Source organism: Petromyzon marinus, chromosome 14 (assembly GCF_048934315.1).
Source record: "Petromyzon marinus isolate PM22_M1 ecotype Great Lakes invasive population chromosome 14, UKy_Petmar_22M1.pri1.0, whole genome shotgun sequence".
In the NCBI taxonomy this organism is placed as follows: Eukaryota; Metazoa; Chordata; class Hyperoartia; order Petromyzontiformes; family Petromyzontidae; genus Petromyzon; species Petromyzon marinus.
Genome location: NC_133680.1, coordinates 11,945,536 through 11,968,584, shown reverse-complemented (window position 1 = coordinate 11,968,584; position 23,049 = coordinate 11,945,536). Strand labels below are relative to the sequence as shown.

At 43.8% G+C, this 23,049-nt stretch overlaps 1 protein-coding gene across 4 annotated transcripts in view; it reads left to right on the top strand.

Annotated features, from left to right (window-relative positions):
- Nucleotides 1-23,049, top strand: part of LOC116942267 (dynein axonemal heavy chain 3-like) — an 859,832-nt gene that overhangs the window by 448,322 nt on the left and 388,461 nt on the right. For all 4 annotated transcript variants that reach the window (XM_032953964.2, XM_032953963.2, XM_032953966.2 and 1 more), the window contains 2 exons: nucleotides 12,318-12,416; nucleotides 19,961-20,100. In XM_032953964.2, coding sequence (XP_032809855.2) covers nucleotides 12,318-12,416; nucleotides 19,961-20,100 — 239 coding nt within the window. The remainder of the gene's footprint in view (nucleotides 1-12,317; nucleotides 12,417-19,960; nucleotides 20,101-23,049) is intronic.

The window sequence follows — 23,049 nt, the reverse complement described above, 5'->3', positions numbered from 1 at the left end:
TGAGTCATCTGGTATTTACCTCTGAGTCATCTGGTATTTACCTCTGAGTCATCTGGTATTTACCTCTGAGTCATCTGGTATTTACCTCTGAGTCATCTGGTATTTACCTCTGAGTCATCTGGTATTTACCTCTGAGTCATCTGGTATTTACCTCTGAGTCATCTGGTATTTACCTCTGAGTCATCTGGTATTTACCTCTGAGTCATCTGGTATTTACCTCTGAGTCATCTGGTATTTACCTCTGAGTCATCTGGTATTTACCTCTGAGTCATCTGGTATTTACCTCTGAGTCATCTGGTATTTACCTCTGAGTCATCTGGTATTTACCTCTGAGTCATCTGGTATTTACCTCTGAGTCATCTGGTATTTACCTCTGAGTCATCTGGTATTTACCTCTACATTTAGAAACATGTGTTTACATTTTCACATGATATGCCACTTCGTTGAGATATTATTTGTGGCCAGGTCGCTTCTGAACAAGAGCTATACAGCTCAATGGGCCTTAATTCTAGCTTTCACTACGTTGTCCCCACCTGAAGAAGGACGCTTGTGTTGCGCCCGAAACGTCGTGATTTAATTTAGTTGTGTTTTTATTATTTTTTTATTATTATTTTTACCTACGTGGCTTTACCGAAAAAACCAAAGAGAATCAATGGGCCTTACCTGGTAAAATATAAAAAAACGTTGATTTTGGTTTTAATTTATTTCATTGAACCCAGAGGGATGATAGGCTGAGTCAACCCTCGAAATGGAATTTTAACTCGCAACGATTAAATAGCGAGTCAAGGGCTCGAACCACTCTGCCACCTGGTTAACTTTAAACAAAATAATTCACAGCCCTTTGTCCATCCACTGCTGGATGAAGGCCTTCACATGCGCTTCACCAATCCACACTGCTACCCAGTGTGGTCAGTGTAGATTGGTGAAGGGGGGCACCCAACACCGGTGATTACAACGATTCGCTCTCATCGTCAGCTATAGTCTGCCCACTGCTGGATGTCGGCCTCTCATCGTCCATAATCCCAGGATAATTGATTATTCTCTTTGGAAAACATTATTTTATACATTGAAAACAACGAGACCCAGGTTTGTTAATAAGATCCGAGACGATTTCAAGAAGCAGGGGCGGAGCTGAAGCGTATTCTCGAGTCGCCTTAGCCCAAGCGTTTAACCAATGGCCCTCCTTACCTTGGAATTTCATTTTATTTGGGACGCTTCGAGAGAAGTAATGAAAAGCACAGGTCACAACGCAGCGTGCCATGGGCTGTCAAATGGAGCAAAAATCTGCTCGCAGGAGAAGGGGAGAGAAAAAAAAACGTTTCAAAGCAACGTACCCCCAACGATTTAATTTCACGCCTGCGTTCCCGCCTTGGAGGGGGAGGGGAGAGAGGGTGGGAGGAATTGGGGGTGAAGCGTTTAGCCCCTTGAACCCCACGCGTTCGGCTGACAGGATGTGTTGACACGCTTTGTGCTCCGCCTCATGTGCAGCTGATTGCTGATTAATCCCGGCGCATTGAGCTGCACCTGATAAGGACACTTGGCTTTTATTACCAATTCAGAACCTCCCATTCACGTCTGACGCACCTGCTATTCAGCCGCGGTTGGAGGGCTTCGTTAGATGTTCACGACTCGTGTGTGCGTGCTCGATTTTTTTTTTTGTGACAGGATGGGGTGGGTGGGGGACGGGGAAACAAACACACAAAGATAAATACCAAATAACAATAATAGTAGTAGTTTGTTTTTTTATGTCAACAATGCTTGTCAGCCGGAAAGACTGATTCCCCCATCCTGAGTAAAGTTTCATGTACACCATTGGCTCAAGGCCACCAATGGAGATTAACACCACGAGCATTGCTCGTCTGAGCAGGGAGGGAGAAACACGCCTGGCGACAGTATGCAGCATGGGTCTGTACGATGCACAGCGTGATTTCTAAGTCATAAAAAAACCCAATACGTTATTAATAGTTGCCAATTTGCTCAACTGGATCCCATGTGTTTGCTTCCAGGAGCGTTTTTCTTAACTGGTACACGCTGTTTTTATTTTAATTACTTTATTTAATTATCCACATTAAATGGCGAAGCCCAGTTTTCATTGACGTACAATTTTTTTATTAAACCCTTCTGTTCTAGTTGCAGTGGAAATGCCACGTTGGGTTGTTTTCTTTAATCGTATGAAAACAAATCATGACAGCCTCTCATCTTATATGCGAATTAAGAAACCTATACATTGGAATTTCAAGTTAACGCTTTGTAATTTTCGACACAATGATCCTGGTTATAAATTATCATTGGAAAATGCTCCATCATTATTCTGATTATAAACAAATATTGACTATCAATGGCCAGATATGTTTTTGTATTTTTTGTTATTGTAACTTGTTGACCTGCCCCTACTGGACATCTGTGACAAAGAGCTGCATAGCTCATCGGATTCCTCCTCCTGCAGTCTAAATACAAATGGATGATTATGAGAATGCCGCACTCGCAGATTGGAGATTGCGAGTTCAAATCCTGATCAGTGTTTAACAGACCCTTTGCCCTCCGCGGTTGGTAAAGTAAGTCTAAATGATAATTATTTATATCACTGCCTTAGGAGCACCAACATAAATTAATTTTAATGAAACTTAAACTGTTGACTTTTTGATGATCTCTGTATCCAATACGTTTGCATGCGTGCGTGAATTGATACACGTTTTCGTGTGCTGCATAATGCACGTTAGCGTAGTGTAGAAAAGGCAGGAATCATTTTGGGTTCCTCCGTGCAGCATCGGTATTCGAGGCCCGTCAGCTTCACGAAGGGTGCAAACACAATGCGCCCGTTTTAAAGTCTGCAGGATATGATGCGGAATTTGTTGAACTTGTCTGAAAAATGTCTGGAGGATACATTAAGCGCACGAATGCCTACTCAGTGTGTCATAAAAGACCATTTTAGCTTTCCAGTGGCGCTCGCGCTCTGCAAGATTCTATGCCACCCACCTCCAATTACCACCCTCATCTCTCCCTATTCTTCTTCCCCGCTCCAGCCGTCCCATCTCCCCTCTCTCTCTCCCCTCCCTCTCATTCAATCTATGTCCCTGCTGTCTGGAATAGGCTCACCGCCGGGCAATTGTTGCAATAGGCTGTCGAGCAATCTTCATTTCAAAAACTCAGGGCTTACCCCCTTTCCTTCCTCTGCCGTTCAATTCAGCGTCCCGTGTTGACTACGAAGATGAAACCAAGCAAAAATAAGTATATAATGCATGGTGTGAGTTGACATTTGCAATAGAAGGGGGGATATTTATTTATTTAATATGTATTCATAACAACGCAGCAGGTTTAATGTGTCCCGTTTTAAAAATAACGAATTAAATACAACTGCCTATTCACCACTCTTATTTTCATCCTTGCCTATGATGGCATTCCGACAGTTTTTTTTTGTTTGAAATTCTTCATTAAGCATTGATCTCTTTTGACTGAGGTGCAGTGGCTCAAACTACGATGAGCCATGGGTTGTGATGGACATGCGTGGCTCTCACCCTGCATGTGCTCCCCAGTGTGATTGTGCATGAGTGTTGAAGGTGCAACTTTATTAAATAAGAGAGAGAGAGAGAGGTTTCCCGCGGGTGATGGCAAGTGCAGAGTTTGGAGGAGGGTGGCAGCTAAACGAGACAGGCATGAGAGTGGCACCCTGAGGTTAGCAACCAAGGGGAAGACACTAAACCCTGCTGGTGGGATCCTGAAAATAGCTCCCCGTGGAGGTTGGGTTTTGACTTGGAGACAACTCTCAAGGGTTGTGAGGTTGAATATATTTTCGGATCCATATGATCATCCCTCTGCGATCGATAACACAGGGACCACTTTTTGAAACTGCGTCCTGCCATCAGAATATGGACACGTCAACACTTGCTCAGGAACAACAAAACTTTGCCTTGAGACTAACGTGGTGTGTAGACCCCTCACAAATTGTATGAATTGTCGTGATTTGTCGTCAAGATTTTATTCAAGAAACATTTAGTTTTATTTTACATTGTGGTGAATGCCACACTATGTAGTGGCCGCAGAGCTCACATAGACCAGTTTCGTACAAAGTATCTATATCAAAACCAAACGATGCTTTACACGTGTGATGCATCTATCATGGGTGTAAGAATCAATATTAATCAATTAATCAATGTATCATTACATACCCAGTAAGCATAACAAGGTAATTAAGGCTCAAGACAACCCTGGCACTATCAATCAGTGTAATTTATCTTGGCTAACTTCCGACGAGCCTGAATTCATTGTATGTTTGCGAGCAGTGGCCATTGCGAATTCTGGGAATCACAATTGTGCTTTGGCCATTGTTCGCATGTTCAACACGGCGACAATTCTGTGCCCAGAAAGAAAATTGACCCACACGTGGAGTCATGCAGGGTGTGGTACAATTGGCGTCGATAATGCCTGACTTGATGGCAGATGTCGCCTTAAGGCAACAACCCACGGGCAGGTTGTATCATAGCGCGGTGTGGTTATCAAGGCCAGCCTGAAGCGGCTTGATCTACAGACTGCTTCATGTGGACACGATCGATCAGGCATACCGATTAGCACGGTTGGCTATGTACGGTGGGAAAGAAGTTCAACATACGTACGTACGTGCATACCCTCTCCTAAAACGGTCAAATTGTCCTGCAGTTTGCCGCGTTCGAAACCGTATACCTTGTGAACACTATTATTCACAGTACTTTTGTGGCTCTGCTTCCATTTATTTCAGTTCCATTCATGTCAGCATAGGAAATTCATCATATAGGCTGTGTGAAAAGGTGTGATTTATACACGTTTTATCGCAGAAATTGCTCAAAGCGACCTTATAACTCAAACAGCCACTGTCTGCATGCTCAAATGAACATTCTGTGGTGTTAATATCAATTGCCAGCCCCGAGCCTGTGGTTATTGCAGGGGGTTACAGTCTCCTGTTGACCATATACATGACATTCGATGCTACTACGTATGAAGTGATATTTAGACAAATGCAACGGAGTTGGCTGGGCGGCTCAGGGGATTCGGTGACTGCTTCGTCACACCAAACCCACGCCGTCGAGATCCCCCCGGTTTCAGCAGACGACCACACACGCACGCTTCTACCACGTTCTCAAACGTGCAGGTGTGAAGGCCTCAGTATGGGCAGCCTTCTTCTCGTTTCGCACGGCCGATGTGGACGCAGAGCAACAGCTGCAATTTCACATTCAGGTGGTCAAGCCAGACAACCGCGTCAGGTTTCAAACGGAGTGCATCGCTGCGATGGCTCCTTTGTATTTGTGGATCGGGCATTGCGTTGTTGTACGTTGCACGGAGCTTGGGCAGTAATAAATGCGTTCTCGTAATAAATACGGACATCGATCGTTGGCCATCCTCTGATGAAGATGGCAGCTCGGCGTCTTTTTAAAATCACATTGGTAATTCCGGGAGTTCAGCTCTTTTGGTTTGCTTCATAATTGTCGTTAACCGGCGCTATTTGTGACTTTAATGGAGGACTTGAATGTGTTTGAATTGCAATCGTCCAGCGTGTGTATTTAATACAATCAGTTATACATTCAATTGTCTTGCATGTGTACTTAATATAATCAGTTATACATTCAATTGTCTTGCATGTATATTTAGTATCCTCAGTAATACATATGCGTGCAAGACAGCTGTAAGGTGCTCTGGAAAGGGAGCTATATAAATCCTAAATAGAATAGAACTATAGTTTTTTTTTAAAAACCGAATGTAGCCTGTCCCAACCCAAAGATGGTGAACATTGCAGTTATACGTGCAATGTCTGGCAATTGCAGCGAAGCATCATTTACAGATCATGAAGAGGCACGGCCCAGTAGTGGATGAGACAAGTGTCAGGGACTGCTCTTACACTGCGGTCTTCAGGCCCTGACACGGTGTCGCACTTTGCTGGCTGTCGGAGTTGGAGCAGGACGTATCGTCACCCTGTTGACTTTGACTCCAAAAAAAAAAGATTTAGAATTCGAATGAAAAAATTATGACGTGGGAACAATGCATTTTACATTGCACGTTTGTGCCACATGTTGGGATATTGTCAGCCGTTGTCCTATCGAAGGTTTGTCTCCTGCCATTGGAATGTAGAATTTCCACCGCTATCTCAGGGCCACCAACACATTTGAGCATCATCCCAATTGTTTGAGGAAGGCAATGTTACGTAAAGTTGAAACTACATTGCGGTTTTTATTTTGTATGCATGTCCATGCTATGTATGTGTGTAAGCACGTATATGCAAATGGTAATGCGGTGCGTATGTCTGTATCCATAACGTATATATTAATTTTAAAATAGCATATCTGCACATACTTGTGTTCGGATCGCTCATTGTGTCGTTATTATTCCAGGAAATTGCATTTTTTTATTTTGGGTTAGATGGTCGTGTAGGTATGATGTCAATGTTTTGTTGACTGTAACCCTCCCACCACCCGAGAAACCCACGACAATCAGAAGCAAACAAACATTTTCCTTTCCTACGTTCCAGTTTGTCCTGAAGAAAAAAAACCTAATCGATTGGCACTTTTACCCAAGACGTGACAACCTGATTTTATTGCCTCTGTCGGGTGGTGGAGGGTTCCAAGTAAACAAAAAAATACATATTACACCTACACAGCGATCTAACCCAAAGGAAACACATTATTAATCATACTGTTGTTAGTCATAGCCTACCTATAAAGTAGTGTTTAAAGATGCATGTGTTGGCCGTGTATGTTATGAAGCATTTCAATACATTTTGTTGAAAAGCAGTCACTACTTTTGAAATATGTGCATTTATAAAAACCTCCTTAATTCAAATGGCATTTCTCACTTTGAGGTCGTTTTATTCCTTCAAATAGCAAGTTGCAAGCGTTACATATGTAAATAATGACGTTAAAGTGGGATTAATGTATCCCAAACAACGGCATTTCCCAGAGACCTGCAACTGGTATTTAAACTCTTTAATGAGGAAACGAAGCAACGTTCAACACCAATCACACCTGTTAATGTCAATGTCTCTAATAGAAAGAAATGAAAAGCTGACAAAACACATTTTTATAATTTACCTGTCAAGAGAAGTTGCGTGAGTGTTCATTCACAACGTGCGGGTCGTTGACGGGTGACGTCTCGCCATTGCTGTTTTCTTGCCCAAAATACCCCCCAACTTATGCAGGCGACACCATAGCCTCCAACCAACATCCGCTCTTCGAGTCTCCCGTTGGCTGCCTTTGAGGCTTTCCTCTTAGTTACTGACCTCTGAAGTTCACTCCATTGCTGCCTGGTTCCGTAACTTGAAATTGCGTACACACTTCATGTCGCTTTTGAAGGTTACAAGTTTAAATCCAGCCAACAGTTCCCTTCGCCGTTTATATTCACGGGGATAATGAGAATCACTTTGTGAGAAGACAATTTTGGTTGCCCTGTATTAATATTGGCCCCTGCCATAGGAATATAGAATCCATGATACCGGTTCAGGGTCACGCTTGGTGATAAGCGTTGCTCCCATTCTCGTTTGAGCATGAAGACACTTTGACTTCTGTCCATTGGCACGGGCCGCAAATAAATTGCTACCGTTGGTAAGAAAATTAAATTGTGACAGCCAAGATCATTTTTGATGTTGACGTTTGAGACATTTTTCCCAGCTGCGATGTGCACGCGCACGCACACGCACATAACCCATCAAATACACTGACGTACACACACACACGTACGTCTCCTAGCCTTTCCATCATATCTCAAACAAACACACTGACAAATAACCTACACACAGCGATTCCCAATATAGCCCTGCAGGCTGCTCGGGTAAGCGCTGTGAGTAGCAACGTCTCATCATAGTCAACACAGCACGCGATAGGATGGTGTGGCCAGCATCACACCTGAACACTTTTGTTTTCCCACTGCTTGTGTTTACACACTGCACCAGACACTTATGTGCGGTGGCTAAGTTGACCTAGAGGAAGCCCCAGGATGATTTAGAATATCACCATTGAGTGATATCTGTGACTCAGAATTGACCTCAGGCTGCCAGATTTGTAGCGCAAATGCACTAACCACTGCGCCATCGCTCCACACATACACGCACATTTTCGCGCACGAGACATACGTGCACCCTTGACACATCGGTGATATTCCTTTGTATTTCCTAACAGAGACAGTGCTCGTGCAAATGATGCACTCTCAGCAGAGAACAGACAAGCCTTTCACCCCTTGTGTGCTTTGCATGCGCAGAGTGTTTCAGACAGCCGCTGCCCCCAGCTTTCCTTGACGGGCTGTCAGGAAAGGCTGGCGTCCTGGCTGACTGCAGATGCACCTTGTTGAGTATTCCGACTCCTCTTAAGGGAGGGGTATCTTTCAGGCGTCATTCCTCCTTCGCCTGTTTTCATGGTCGAGACCTCCTCTGGATCCGACCTGGAAGTGACAGTTTTGTTTATTAAGTTGACATTTTCGTGGCCAGGACTTGATATAGGAACTGAGTGTTCCATGCAAGGAGTGCACACTGACAAATATGCAATTGTAAATGCATGCACTGACACAGCACTAATACGTCTATACAAAGACATGCTGTACGAAATATCCTCATCCCATCTGTGGACCGCTCGGGCAAGTGCTGTTGGCGAGCTCCTATTAAGACTGGCATGGCACGTAAAAAAAGTGGTGTGGCAAGCTCAACATCACTCTGTCTTTGTCCTCATGGCGGTGCTAATTATATGCTGCACCGTGTGCTCATTTAAAGCTGGGTCATCCTAGAAAAGACCAAAACAGATTCAGGTACCGCTTGCCGCTGGCGATGTGCATGGGCGGGAATTGCATTCAGGTCACTGGGATCGTAGTAGGCAACAAACCCACTATGCCAACCCTCCCCACACATTCACTCACTGATGCACTCACAGATGAAGACGCCTCACAAAACCTGCAGAGCGAGAGCCTCGCTTGAGCAAGCAACTCTTCTTATGCTTGAATATTCCTGAATGCGTAGCTATCAAGCAAAGGGCGACTGTAAGTTCTAAAACTCTGAAATACAGTTCGCATTGGGAAAGCAGCGGTCAAGCGGTTAGCAGACTGCACTGTGAACCCGATGGCCTGAGTTTGAGTCTCAGCTCCGGTGAACATCAGTAGTTCGTGATAGCTGAACTGGTCTTGGGTGTCCCCCACTTCACCAATCGGCACGAACCAGCGTGGCGAAGTATGGTTAAATGACCCACTTTATTGACGTGACCGAGGGAGACCTTCATGGTTATACACTCTTTGTTCAAATATACACCGTTTATAATACAATTGTAACTGAACATAGAAATTCTAGAAATCATGTTTCATCGTAATCAGGCATGACCAATCCACCGCGAGAGGAAGATATTAAGCCTGCAATGTAATAAAATAGCAATAGATAAATATATGAATACAACTGTATTGAATATATACATAGCAATATTCAAAGTACGAATGATTATATAAAACGTAAAGAGAGTCCTTGCCTATAAGATGTTGTGTATATATGTTGCACTTCTTTTGCACTGTACGTGGCCAACCGTGATAATTGGAGGTGTGATAGGTGGTTCAGCAGCGTTGATTCAAGCAAGCCTGACTGCTGGTGAGACACTGCGTGTCAAAACCGGTCTAGAGTTGCTGTTCCCTTTAAATCATTGCTGCTGCAATTATTCACTCCCAGAAGGTCGTTCAGCTCTTAGTTTGTGTAAAAAATAAGTTTTTTTGTATGGAGATGGATATATAAAGGAGACATTGTCTGCGTATTTATTTTGTTATTTTTCCACAATAACGGATATTAATATTTTGAGCCCTAGGCATTCCGATGGCAAGCACCCCACAGAGTGAACGGCGTTCACTTCTCACGTTCCAGCCTGTGGGAGGACAATAGGCTGTATTTGAACTCTCAACCTTCTGATTGCGAGTCGGCTGTTCTGCAACATCACCGCTCGGGCAAGTTTGAAGGCATACAAAGTAGAAACTGAAATATAACAAACTGACATGTCTGTCCATTAAGTGCAATTCCACGTCATATTTAACGTATCTGGTGCCATTAGACCCAAGTTTGTTGGCCGTCTGTCACTGTGTTTAGAAAGCTCAACTCACAATATTCTGTATTATTTAACTATGTTAAGATGTTTGTCCTCTTAGCAGTTATTGTTAACATCATTGGAGCACGCTGTACCAGTTTGAGAACTGCTCTAGCTGCATGAGAGCTTCAACAATCCATTATTCACTTCGCGATAAATCACGCTTCTCCGCAGAGAGCGGAATTTGATTTTGGTGATCTTTTTTACGTCATTGCCAGGTCTAATAAGATGTGCCAGGGAGGCATAATTTTTTTTCTACAACACACACAGGAGCAGTAGAATAAGAGCAATGAAGAATTACGATTTAAGTTAAACACTCTAGTTATATCACACGCACGCACACAAATCTGATGTCGTCTAAATGAAAAGGTTTTAAGGAGCAGCCCTGCAATCACCAGCGTACCGCATCACTGCCGGTGAAAGTGCTTCAGCTCGAGGGAGATGTAGAGAGGCCCTCTCGACGTCTTTGACCTACACTGCCACACTGGCCAGACACCTCGGAGTAGGTGGGAGTCCTCACGCTTTACCTCCATAATCTAACAGGGTGACACGATAGCAGAATGCTTGACTCACAAAAAAAAGTGGTCAATTCAAATCTCAGCCCACCATCTCTCTAAGCGTTTACCTCATGGAAAGTCAATATTGGCTGTGCAAGGGAATGACCGGTCCCCTGTCAGATGAATGTGGAATTTCACCAACAGAGATGAGCACATGACAATCTTTATATGAGTACGTAATGGCCAAAATAAATCGTTCAGCTCTTTACTTTATCTACGAACAACTACTGGCAAGCGTTTTGCTCTATAAGGTGGAAGTTCCACACATATAATGGGGATTTGCATAACTAGCTCAACTCAGCCTCCAAAAAATCTGGCTGACAGATATCCAAAACTGTGGGGATGCTAATTGTTAAATGGAGACTGTTTGTTCAGGGCTAGCTTTCGTCGTTCTTCGTAAAAAAAAAAGTGAAAATACAACAGCGGCAGAAAGTAACGCGCATGCGAGTGGGTGGACTGTGCCTTCGGGTGCTGGCCGACGTCAAATCACTGAGCCAGCACTTCAGAGAGCCCGGGTTCAAGCCACACGTTTGACAGATGAAATATGAGCACTGCCTTCACTGTGTAGAGCTGCTCCCCCATGCATCGAGCCTTCATGCGGCCTCAGCCCCGTCGTCGCTGATACGGTATTTCCTCGGTATTCACGGACTTGCTACCCGCAATCTTTGGCCGTCCGCGAATCGTATCTGGAACTCTACACGACTCCATCGAGAGAGAGAGAGAAGGGATGAGATAAAGTGATGAGCAATAAAGTGATGTATTTGTTTACGGAAATTCATAAAACCAAAAATATAGGTTTTTGTAGGCCAATCTCATTATCCGTGAAATTTGCTATTCGCTAGAATCTCTGGAACGTATCCCTCGCGGATAATGAGGGAATACTGTATACCAACAGTAGTATATTTTTGAGTTTTAATTATTGATGCGGAATAGATCCGTTCAGAAAGTCATGGCTCATTTTCTGGGGGTGCCTGTCTCAAAAGGGATTGTTTGTACTTGTGTAATGGCATTTAAATGCATTGCCCACCAATTTCCATACTGAGCGTTGTATTATATGTGTTTTTGCTTTACTATAGCCATTGAAACGGTCGTTATATATTCATGTGTATATTTTCTTAATAGTTGTCGTTTTGCACGTCACTCTGAATGATGGAGCGTGACAAACAAGTCTGGATTACGATGCTCATACGTTGCTTGCTCGCTTTGAGAATCAAACTGTTGACTCTCAGCAAAATTGGTTTCGTGTATAGAAGGCTTTACGCTTCAGATACCAATAGCTACTTATGCACACGGACTGAAATTGAAGCCTGATGACAGGAACTGTATTATAGGCAATCACCATGCATAATCATAGGCCTACTCATTCTCACACTCAGATATGTATAGACAAAGACTGTTGGAGAATGTGCTTTTAGTAAGTACCTATTAAGGCCAAGCAATACAAACGAAAGCGGTGGTGTGGGTATCACCATTCCCCACCAACTTTGTCTCCCCAATGCTGATGTTTACACACTTCACCGGGTAGTTATTTAATGCTGGGTGAAATTCAAATTGAGATGGTCGAGATTGGAGCACAATGCAATAACCACTTTGCTAAAGCTCTCCTCACAATCGCACACACACACAAGAACATCAAGATGGGTTTGTGGCATTTGAGTTAAGATCCTGTTCACAATGCTCTGTTCTGTGTGCTTCTCTGCAGGTGTTGCTGGATGATCACATGGTGAAGACGACGACAATCAAAGGATCCCCGTTCATCGCTCCATTTGAGAAGGAACTGACAGCATGGGAGGCCAAGTTGGTGAGGCCATCGCATTTTCAAATCCATCTTCTCTCAAATAAAAAAAGGAACCTTGATGCGCCATTCATGCCTAATAGCTGTAGTGTAGCAGAGGTAATGACTTGGCTCAATTTAAAAGTAGCAATTATGACGCACTGTTTTTATTAGAATTGTAGCAGCAGTAAAAAAAGAAAAAGTCATTGGAGTGCTTACAGATATAAAGTGTGAATTATATTATATATACACACACACACACACGTGCATGCTGTGTCTCCAAACACGGCAGTTGATATAATGGACACATTTCATAAGCCGCCTACAGTTAATTTCTCAGCAGGTTGCGAGTGGTGGAGCAAAGTTCTGGGTACTTTCACCACTTTCAAGATATCTGCTCAGCATGGAGGAAGCCCTTCTGCCAGCAATGGCATGGGCAAGCAATTGCACGACTTTAACGTGTTTAATATGTATTTAAAGCGCCCTGGAAAGGGCACCATATAAATCCGAAATAGAATAGAATATGATTTTCACATGTGTTTATGTTTTTACATGTAGATATGTAAGCTTTCCGGGTCGTGTTTTGGCAGAGCACTACACTAGAAGAACGAGTTCAAACAACAGCCCATCATATCTCAAGCGTTGATTAAAATAAGCGCCGCTTTGTGGGTCGTGATCGAACCCACGTCAGGTTCGGGATCGAACCCACGACCTCCTGAATACCAGACGAAGGAGTTAACATCTCTGCCACCACGGCGCCACCTTCCGAAGGCTGCCATCTTCCACTCACTTATTTGGGCTCAACCAACCGCCTCAATGTAAAATTAGAGCTTCACGTGACCGTGAGCCGTGAAAAGAGGACGACGTTGTGCCCCTGCCGTGTCACAGACGCTTGCTGTGCTTTCGAAAGCTGACCCCTTGACCTGCGAGCTGTCAGCGAAGGCCCCTGTGCCCCACGCACAAGACGCAGAGCATCCCGGCGTCAAAGATAATGCAAATATAATCCGGTGTTATCGCTTAAGCTCAAGCAAGGTGTTTCTTGAGCAAGGGAGATCGTTCGTATCAACGCTGCTGCAATATTCACCCGAGAGATAGAAGGGAAAGATTAAACATTAACTAGTGTTGCAGCTTTGCAGGGGGGGAGGTGGGGGCATGCATGGGTGTCCTTGTGATATTCGCAACATGTAGCGTATCATATAAAATAATGATCACATGCGTTGAGAGCTATGTCACTCGGGCACGGGTAGCTTTCATACTTCAGCTCTCCCATGGACATCCACGAGAGAGATGGAGCAGACGTAAAAGTCCGCCTCCGATCGACTCCATCGCAGAACGGACGGCACCCCATCGCGTTATATCCAGTACAGTGTGGATGTCTGCCGTACCAAGTTGCTCGGGTCGTCCATGAGATTAATGGTGTTACGGTCGTGAAATTAACTGTTGTTTCTTCTTCTCTCGCCTCATCTCTCCAATGGAGATATTCGCGAGAGGAGATAAAGTGAGCTCCTTTCAGTGCCTCTACGTGCGTTCATTTGACATCGTCTGTGTTCATATTGAATTCTGGGAGGTTCAGTGTCACATGTCATGTGGAATAGCCACCTCCCGGGGCAGCGTAGAGGCACCAAGCTACACAAGCCGTCTTCTGCCTGATCCCACGTAATGTAAAATAATTAAATATCTACCGTGTACAAATAAACAGACGCTGACTAGTCATCGTAATTGTGTACGTTTTAAATCAAGAATGCTGGGAAGATGTTAATGCTCAACTATCGGCAGACCAGAACGCGTACACACTGGACCTCCTTTCGTCGCCTTGTCTCATTCTGGCCCCCATCAGTGCGTCGTGTTATCCTCCCAGGAGCCTACTCTGATCTCATCAGCTTACATGGGAATTATTGTGTTCAGGCTCAATACGTGGATTTGGAGGGCGGTGAACTCCTGGGAAAGGGAAAGCATAAAGACATTATCATAACAAGCCAATGAGTTCGAGCAAAACAATTGCTCGAACTCCTTGGCAGTTGTACACAATCACATACAATATAAACTCAACACACATACGTGTTCTGTTGCTATACCAGCATCTCCACTTGCAACGCCCCCGAGCCTGTGACACCAAAACAACAACGAACTAAATGTAACTCTCCATTTTCTCCGAAGTGTGCCAGTAGGCTGCTAATCCTTCTTCTCATGAGGCAAGGAATACAACCGTGGTGCGAAATGGTCGGCCTGTGCTGATCACTTCACAAATAGATCCAGTCTAGGCATACTACGTGGAAATATCTGGTGTCTTTCTGAGAAAATGTACCGACTTCAAATGTAAATCACCAATCTGTGTCCGAATATCCTCGGATGCGACCGACGTCATAAATAGTTTCAACTCCCACCGTCTCTGTAGGCCATATCTTGAGCAAAACCTTCAGACCAACCCCCCCCCCCCGACCCTCTGACATCAATATTACAAGTCTCACAAGACCCCCTGTGCAGTATTTGATTTGAAACCAATGTGTGCCTTGGATTTCGCTGACATGCTATCTACATCAAAAACGTCATCCTCGGATAGCACCGATGATCTCCTTTCCTTTGCCCTTCATTGTGTAGAAACCTTATTGCTGGACCCATCTTCCACATTTGAAACCTCTCTACGTGGGAATATTAAGTGCATGAGGAATGGAAAATTCTTCATACAGGACCGATTTCGAACGTATTCCTCCTTTGATCAACATCTTCGAAAAGCTACTCAAATACAAACCCATTGCTGTGAACTTCATTTAAACACCATATTCAGTCCCCCTTGATCTACGCGGGGAACGGCATTGAGTTATCTTTATCCTCAAACTGTTACAAAATAAGTCTGCTAAATATCATCTGGATGATTTCACCCCCAGGCAAATCCCCCAATTATTATAAGCTCCTCCATCTTGCTGCTCAATACCCCTCCCCATGCGAGAACCAAACTCGTTTTAAATTATAAGAATAGGTTTTACACTTTCTGGCAATAAAACAGTTTGTGTTAAAAATGTTAAAACACCAAACTGAAACCTTTTGCAAGGAATCCTGCCTGCATTAACCACACATACTTGTGGTGAACATGACTTTGAAACTGATTGGTCCACACCAGGGACAGCTTTCTTTAGAGCCGAGTTTCCAACGGTGTTAGACCAGAGGACGCCCAAAGGCGAACAGCACAGAGACAATGGTGGTAGGCCCCAACCCCTGGAATAACCGAACGAAAACTGTTCGGGATCAACGCCTTAGTTTAACACGTAGGAGGCTTTTGCCACCAATTCTATCCATAATAGAGTTTTTTGTTGGGTTACATAGCATAAATTTAATGTCGTTAAACCCGCCACCAGCCAACACAGCCGATTAGTAATGTTTGTCGCGTAAACAGAACATGCCAATTCGTTGATAGTACAGTACACCGGTGTGTTGGAGAGTAAATCCACAACATTTACATTTTTTTGTACGACGTTTCGCCGGTAATTACTGCTAGCATCATCAGGCGACAGCCAAATTTGTGGAGGAATCCTCCTGTTCCTGAGCAACACCTCACCATCCTAGTCCTACTTTCAATCGCTGTTGGATCTCAGATTTGCTTTCAAGTTTACGTGCAATTGATCCTCTCTGCTTTGCAGACTTTAAGTTTTATATATATACAAACAATTACAATCTCATCGACTTTAGTGCCGTTTTGCACCCAGTTTTGTTGTTTATGAGATGCGTTCTGCTTAGCCTTGTATTCCTGTGCTGGTTGTACCACGTCGATGCACAACCATGCCATTCGGAACGTGACCATGTACAGTACAAGTTGGTGGTTCGTGTGTTATTTTTTTTCCCGTAACTAGGTTTATATTGTGTAACCAAATCGCCATTGAAAATGAACATTGCCCAATGTGCTTTAACTTTGCAAAAAAAATAAACGCAGCCATGAAGAGGATAACATGTTTATATGTATATATGATAGGCACTGGCATAGGCAGTGGCTCTTATTTATAGCAGACAGATCAATGCGTTGAGTTGCGTTGAGTTATTTTTTTTTACCAATGACTTAGATATATACAGTATAAAGATAGTAAACTTTATAAATAACATTACCATTGTTTATCATTAAAGACATTCTAAATGTGACAGCATCTCAAGATGGCGTACAAATATGGGAGACAATCGTATTTTTTTGGGTGGCAAGGAAAGGTGAGGGATTTTTTTTCTCTCTCAGAGGCTATTTTCAGGGGAGGGTCGTGGGGGGGGGTGCACAGCAATGGAAGGGATTGTGACACTCGTCCAGGTGCAAATTAAGAGATCGTGGGGGTGAGAGAATGACTCATGCCCGGGGGGGGGGGTGGGGTCGGCGCTAAGTTTGGAGCCAGGACTTGAACTCGAGAACAGGTCGGAGCCTTTCAAATGCGTGGCGAGTTTTTTGTTTGTTTATTGAAGACCCCGGGGATTACACTTGAGAAACGACAAACAGCAGGACGTGACAAGTCAAGCATTTAAGAGTCATAAGAATTTAAATGCACATAGTATCTGAAGACCAAGGCATAGCAAGACCCTGTGTGGTAGCTCAGTTGTGTTGGTGGCCCTGATCCAACTGTGGAAATCCAATATCCCTATGGCAAGGGCCACAGCACCTCCAAATTATGACCACTGATGACTTCCTCAAGAGAGTTTCTCCTTAGTTTTGACCACAGAGGGATTGTAAGGTCAGTCGACGCTGGACCTGTGTTTGAACTTGCAACCTTCTGATTGTGCGTTGAGCATTCCAACCACATCGTCACTCTTCATGCACACATTACAAAGGGTTCCTCCAATCACATTTAACAAATGTTACTCTTGCCCATCGTGAATCCATTCATTTTTCTGGCATGACCATTTTATCTTTGTCCTGTCAAGAAGTGGCTACATTGCAAATCTGACTGAAAAGGGCATCAAATAAGCTTGATGTTCCTTTCCATACTTACCTATTCCTTGTACTTGAGCACTGAGTGAAAGAATTCAACATAAACCAGTTTGGTTGATTGATTTTCTGACTCTGATTGCCTCCAGTCACTATAGTTCAGTCGCTCACACAGTGTTCCTGTCGTGCTACTACCATTAATTCTCCAGTATATCAACGCCTCGACGCCCGCCAATCAGTGTCTGGGATTCGTTCTATCCAACTGGCTGTTGTCTTCTCATCAGCGCTGTGTTAATCCACCCTCGGGCAGGACACAACATTTGTCTTCCTCCTCCATTCCAATTTCTCAATTATGGAATTCTCTCCCATCGTCTCTCTCTTCCCCAGTACCTCTAACCCCCCTCGATTCGAGAAATGTGTTAGTTCTTGTCTGCTATGCTCTCGTTTTAGTGCTCGCTTCGCGTTGCAGGCCTCTGCATTCATGTCAGCCAACCACGGTTCGAACAAAACACTTACGTACGTTCATATGGCCACACGCGGTGGAATTATTTCGACTGAAGGGTGGTGCTTGCTCCCAACATGTAGCTCAATACCGTGACCGCCTTACCAATACCACCCCCAGAAATGGCCACATCTGGTTCGCAAAATGCTCATTAAAAGTGTTTTGCGGTAATGTGTGGTGGGGTCAGGGACAGGTCAACAGCGTCAAGGGCCTGCTCAAATGTGCATCGGCTGTTTCTTATTACACCCCCTGATACTTCCCAATTGGTCCCGTTTTAATTCATTTGGAACAAGATACATACATTAATATGTTATTGCTTTACCTAACAGCGTCATTGATTTTACATTTATTAAAGTAAGAACGCACGTGGAGGTGCACTGGTTGAGAGTCGGAGGTGTGAGGCAGGACTGATATATGATACTGTATGAGGTGAGAGAGACCTGAACTTTAACAAAGAATTCAGAAAACTACCTTCTGCCCTTTAATTGTAGATAGACGTGGTGAAAGGTAAAGGTACAGCCCTGCGTTTAATTGTTGACATTACTGCTGCAGAAGAACCTCCTTTGAGAGAGAGAGAGAGCTCTAGAAAGCCCGTCTTGAGGATATGTTTTGGTTTGGTCTTCCACGATGTACCCACACTTTCCCCTCCCACCTCTGACCTGTCGATCAATTATTGTGTACCCGTTTGTACTTCTGGTTGGTTAGAGATGGGGGGATTTAATACAATTGCCTACTTTTTTTCAAATGCCGCACGAAGAAATTGAACCGGCTGACTTCTGTGGTAGATGTTGCGAATTTATTGCCAAGATAAGATAAGCAAATTGGAAATTCAGGAAAACAAGGTTGTGATGGTTGGGGCACATGTGCATAGGACAGACATTAGAGTAGCAACCCAGAGGTTTGCCACCAGGTGTAAAGACCTGCAGCAGATACTGTGTGTGGTACTGTGAGAGCAAGCCTTAAAAGTCACGTGTTAAACTGGGCCACGATTACATAATCTGGCGGATGGAAGGAAGCGATGGAAAGATATAGACATTAACAGCACTGGCAGTGATGACTTCTTGCTTCTGTTACGTACAATGTTTTTATAAGAATAATAAAATTAGGTATTGATGTTCAATTTTATTTTTAATCAGGAATAAAATTGTAGACTTTCTTTGAAAGATAAGTAAAACAAAAATTGTTTTCTTAATCGTATTAACTGTTGGGTTGAAATTCGAAGTTATGAATTTTGTAAAAATATATTACTTCAAATGCATGTTAACTAAACCATGTTGATTTATTGAGGCTGTACTGCAGATGGTTTGCAAATGCTTAACTGTGGATTGTCAAAACATATTTGTGAAAGCAGTTTATTTTTGAGGCAGCAATTAGAGAGTGGAAGATATGAACCCAGGACCTGAGTCATTGTACTGGCTATGGTGGGTGGTGAGTGGTATCTAAACCGTTCCTCGGGCCCCAACATTCACCAGCATGCATCGTGAAGTATATTCAAACAAGCCCCATGACTGAAAGTGTGGGGATGCCTTTAACCAGAAGTTGCTTTGTAACTTACAAAGGGCTGTAAGTTATATAATTTTTTCCTACCTTGTTAACTCTAATAGATTGGATCATGAGCGGTGTGTGAAAATGTGCTCCTATTACTCTGCCTTTGCAGCCTCTTGAAATGAATAATTGATTCTTGGGTAAGGCCACGTGGTGACCTGACCAAATTCTGTGATGTTAACCCAACGCAGCTAAAGACATTTAATTGTCCCCGTGTAGAAACGTGTCGTGGGCAGATACTTTTTTTGTTTCAGCTCACCAGTCAATTGAAGAACAATTCTCACAACCCAAATATCTATCAACCACTTGTATCTCTTTGCTAAATTTGGTTGTGGGAATCGCTTTTCAATTTACCAGTGAGCTGAAACAATAATTATTGGTGCATGAAATGCTTGTACACGTGACACATATATATGTTTTGCTATGTCAGGTAATGGAGGTTAACTTGAGAAAAATTTGGCCACGTCCCGTGGCCTAATCCAGATATCAATGATAAATCATGTATGTTGAACTTATTTCGTGCCGTACATAGCCAACCGTGTTAACCGGAGGCATGGGGGAGGGGGGGGGGGTAGGCTGTGAAACAGTTGAGCGTTAAGCCCCCTTTTTAAATGTTTCCCCTGTGTGCAGCGGCTGCTGAATGACATCCTGGAGTCCTGGCTGAGGGTGCAGGCGGCCTGGCTCTACCTGGAGCCCATATTCGGCTCGGCCGACATTCGCAGTCAAATCCCCGTCGAGGGCAAGATGTTCGAGACGGTCGACGCCAACTGGTAAGGCCCCTTGTGGCAACTTCACAGCGTCGCTGTATCTTATTGTTCTACCTCCTGCACTTACAATTAGCACGGTTGGCTACATGAGGTGCGAAAGAAGTTCAACACACATGCAGACACACCGTTTCATCGAGACACTCAATCAGTCCACTAAAACCATGAGAGCCACAGACTCACTCGGCGCTGTGTTCGTCATTTTATTTTTGGTTATCTTTGGTTACAATTTCTCTCTCTCTCTCCCTCCCCCACCCCTCCCTTCTCCCCTCCTCTCCACCTCCCTTTAAAAAAATTCTGTCTCCTATCGTTGCCCCTACAGCAGTGTGCCCAGGCACCTTCGGCCAGTCCCTCTCCGATGTTCACGTTCTGTATGGGCTCTTGAATAATAATAGTAGTAATAAACATTAGAGCATGCAGTCAGCGCAATTGCAATGCATTATTGCAATTTATTTCTCTAGCCAGGTGCGAGCTTGTTAAGATCATTGTCTTTTTTTATTTTGCACTTTTTAAACCATCTTTAAAATCTTGCAAGGCAGCATTCTTGTAGCCTCTGTATATCTAAAAATGTTAAGGTATAGCCCTACAATTTCTTGATTGTGCCACTGCTGGCAGAAGGCCCTCCACTAGAGGGAGCCACAGAGCCCCTCCAGAGGTGGGAGTACCCACCACACTCTGTCCCACCGCACGTGACCTACCACACGTGACTGTTGGCTCCCCGCAACGTGATGCTTGTTTTCAGCCCTCGAGGTGATTATGGGCTGAGTCAACCAATCAAAATCTGAATCCGCTTCCTTCCGGTTCCGAGATGAGTGCTTTGCGGTAAAGTCCTCACTTAACGCATGTTCACGCTTGCGCGTCTTTCGCTGTAGCACGGCTCTTCTGTTCGGGAGCACTTTGTGCACAACGCCGTTATAGTCATCCCGCCATGGGATGACTCCAGGCTGATTTTATCGTGCAATGTGTCATTTATTTATGGCCTGGAATGTATATACGCATATACAAGTAATTGCTCGCCTTAACGCATTTTCGCTGAATGCGGCACTTTTCAGGTATGCATCTACCTCGTCAAACGAGGAAGTACCGTAATTACAGCACCGTATGAGCGGAGATATTTTTCTCGGTATCATATCAGGAATCTCTTTGTGTATCTATCTTTTTCGGAATACCGTGCGGATCTAAAGAGCTCCTTCGCGTGGAGTCCATTTTGTCAGCAGAAGGTACTTAAGCATACAATTGCAAGGCTGCATCTTTACCTTCATACGAGTAGGTATGTTTTTCTTTTTTACAAATGAATGAGTCTCTGAGGCTTACGAATCTTGTTTTTATCCCCGTGATTGGTAATCTCGGAACCTGTAACGACCTGCACAGCTGAGAAGCTCACACTCCAATTGCAGACAAGTCAGAACTCTACACGCTGTCCGTTCAATGTATCACCTCATCAACCAGCAGATGGGTGTCACACTGATATCGTGACCCCCATCTCTTGGTGATACACCAACACCACTGCCACGTGATGCATGGCTGTAATCTAACACTTTGGAGATAGGGTTTTTTGTGGAAAATACACATTTCATTCTGGTGCTGTCAAACTCCCAACCTATTGGGTTGTAAGGTGGTCAGAAAATGGCAGTACAGCAGGGGGGTTTGCGACCTGTTTTCTTAGAAGCCTCTGATTTCCTCCTCCCACACACAACGTATACCACGACGTAATAATTAAACATCATTGTGGATATGGTTTTTAGCCAAATAAATAATGCCTCCTTCCTTCCCATAATTTTGTCTCTCCATATGGAACATGAAGTGCTTTTTTTTACGTAAACCCATCGGCCTTCTGGGAGTGCATCTTACATGCAGCATTGGTTCAACACAAGCGAACTCTGGACCGGTTTTGACATTCATTGTTCCATGAGCAGAGTCAGGCTTGCTTGGGCAGTGACATGGCCCAGTGGTTACGCGTTCACCACCTGTGGCAGATGTTCATGGTTGGAATCCAGTGGCCGACCTGAGGGTCGCTCTCTTTGGGCAAGTGTAAATTGTGCGCGTTACAAATTAACATTATTATTACTGCCGGTGTATTAGCCATAATAACACTATGCAACATCAACAGTCCAAATTTGACAAATTCGAAACTTAGTCAAAAGTCACCCAACCAGGACAAAGTCCGAGTTGCTTGTTCTCGCCTGGTTAAATTAAATAAACTTGAAACTTGGATTTTGAACTTGCTCAAACCAATGCCGGTTAACTGATTGATGGTTATAGGCAAGGACCCCCCCTCTAATAGATGAGACCTCAGAAAACGCCGATTCAGGTCTAGCAATTCCTGAGGATTTCCTGAATAAATAAAGGATATTTATCCATATTAACACGTTGCCATTGTCACCAGAATGGCAACAGACATGCTGGATGTTACACATTCGGGCTCACATGTTATTACGATGCAACGTTTATGTTTGATTTATATAAAGAAGTAATGGAACATGAACAGTATATGATCGCAATATTTATAATGACGTAATAGAGCACAGACAGACAGACTACATCAACTTTCAGAATATTACAGTAAAAAAAATGTAATGCTTTAGACTCAGCCAGTTTCAAGAGTGGCACAACTGAAGGTTACCAACTAGCTATGTTACAAGTTGACAGTTAAAATGCAAGTCACTGCATACAGCCGCAGTAGTAATACTTTGATGCTCAGAGCCACAATCTCAGCTAGAACTGCGAGGCTGGGCTCCGCAGGATGTTGGTTGACCAATTTTGGCCACGTTTGTCTGTCTCTCCATCTGCTTCTTGCTTATTATACAGTTGCCTGTTGTCTGTGGGCTGGGCATGTCACCGTCTGCCTCATGCCTCCATCTGTTTGTAGTTCATATTTAGAATGCCAATGAGGAGGTTAATGCAGGACCACCTCATTTGGAAGAGGGAAAAAACAAAAAAATATTTTAAAACTTC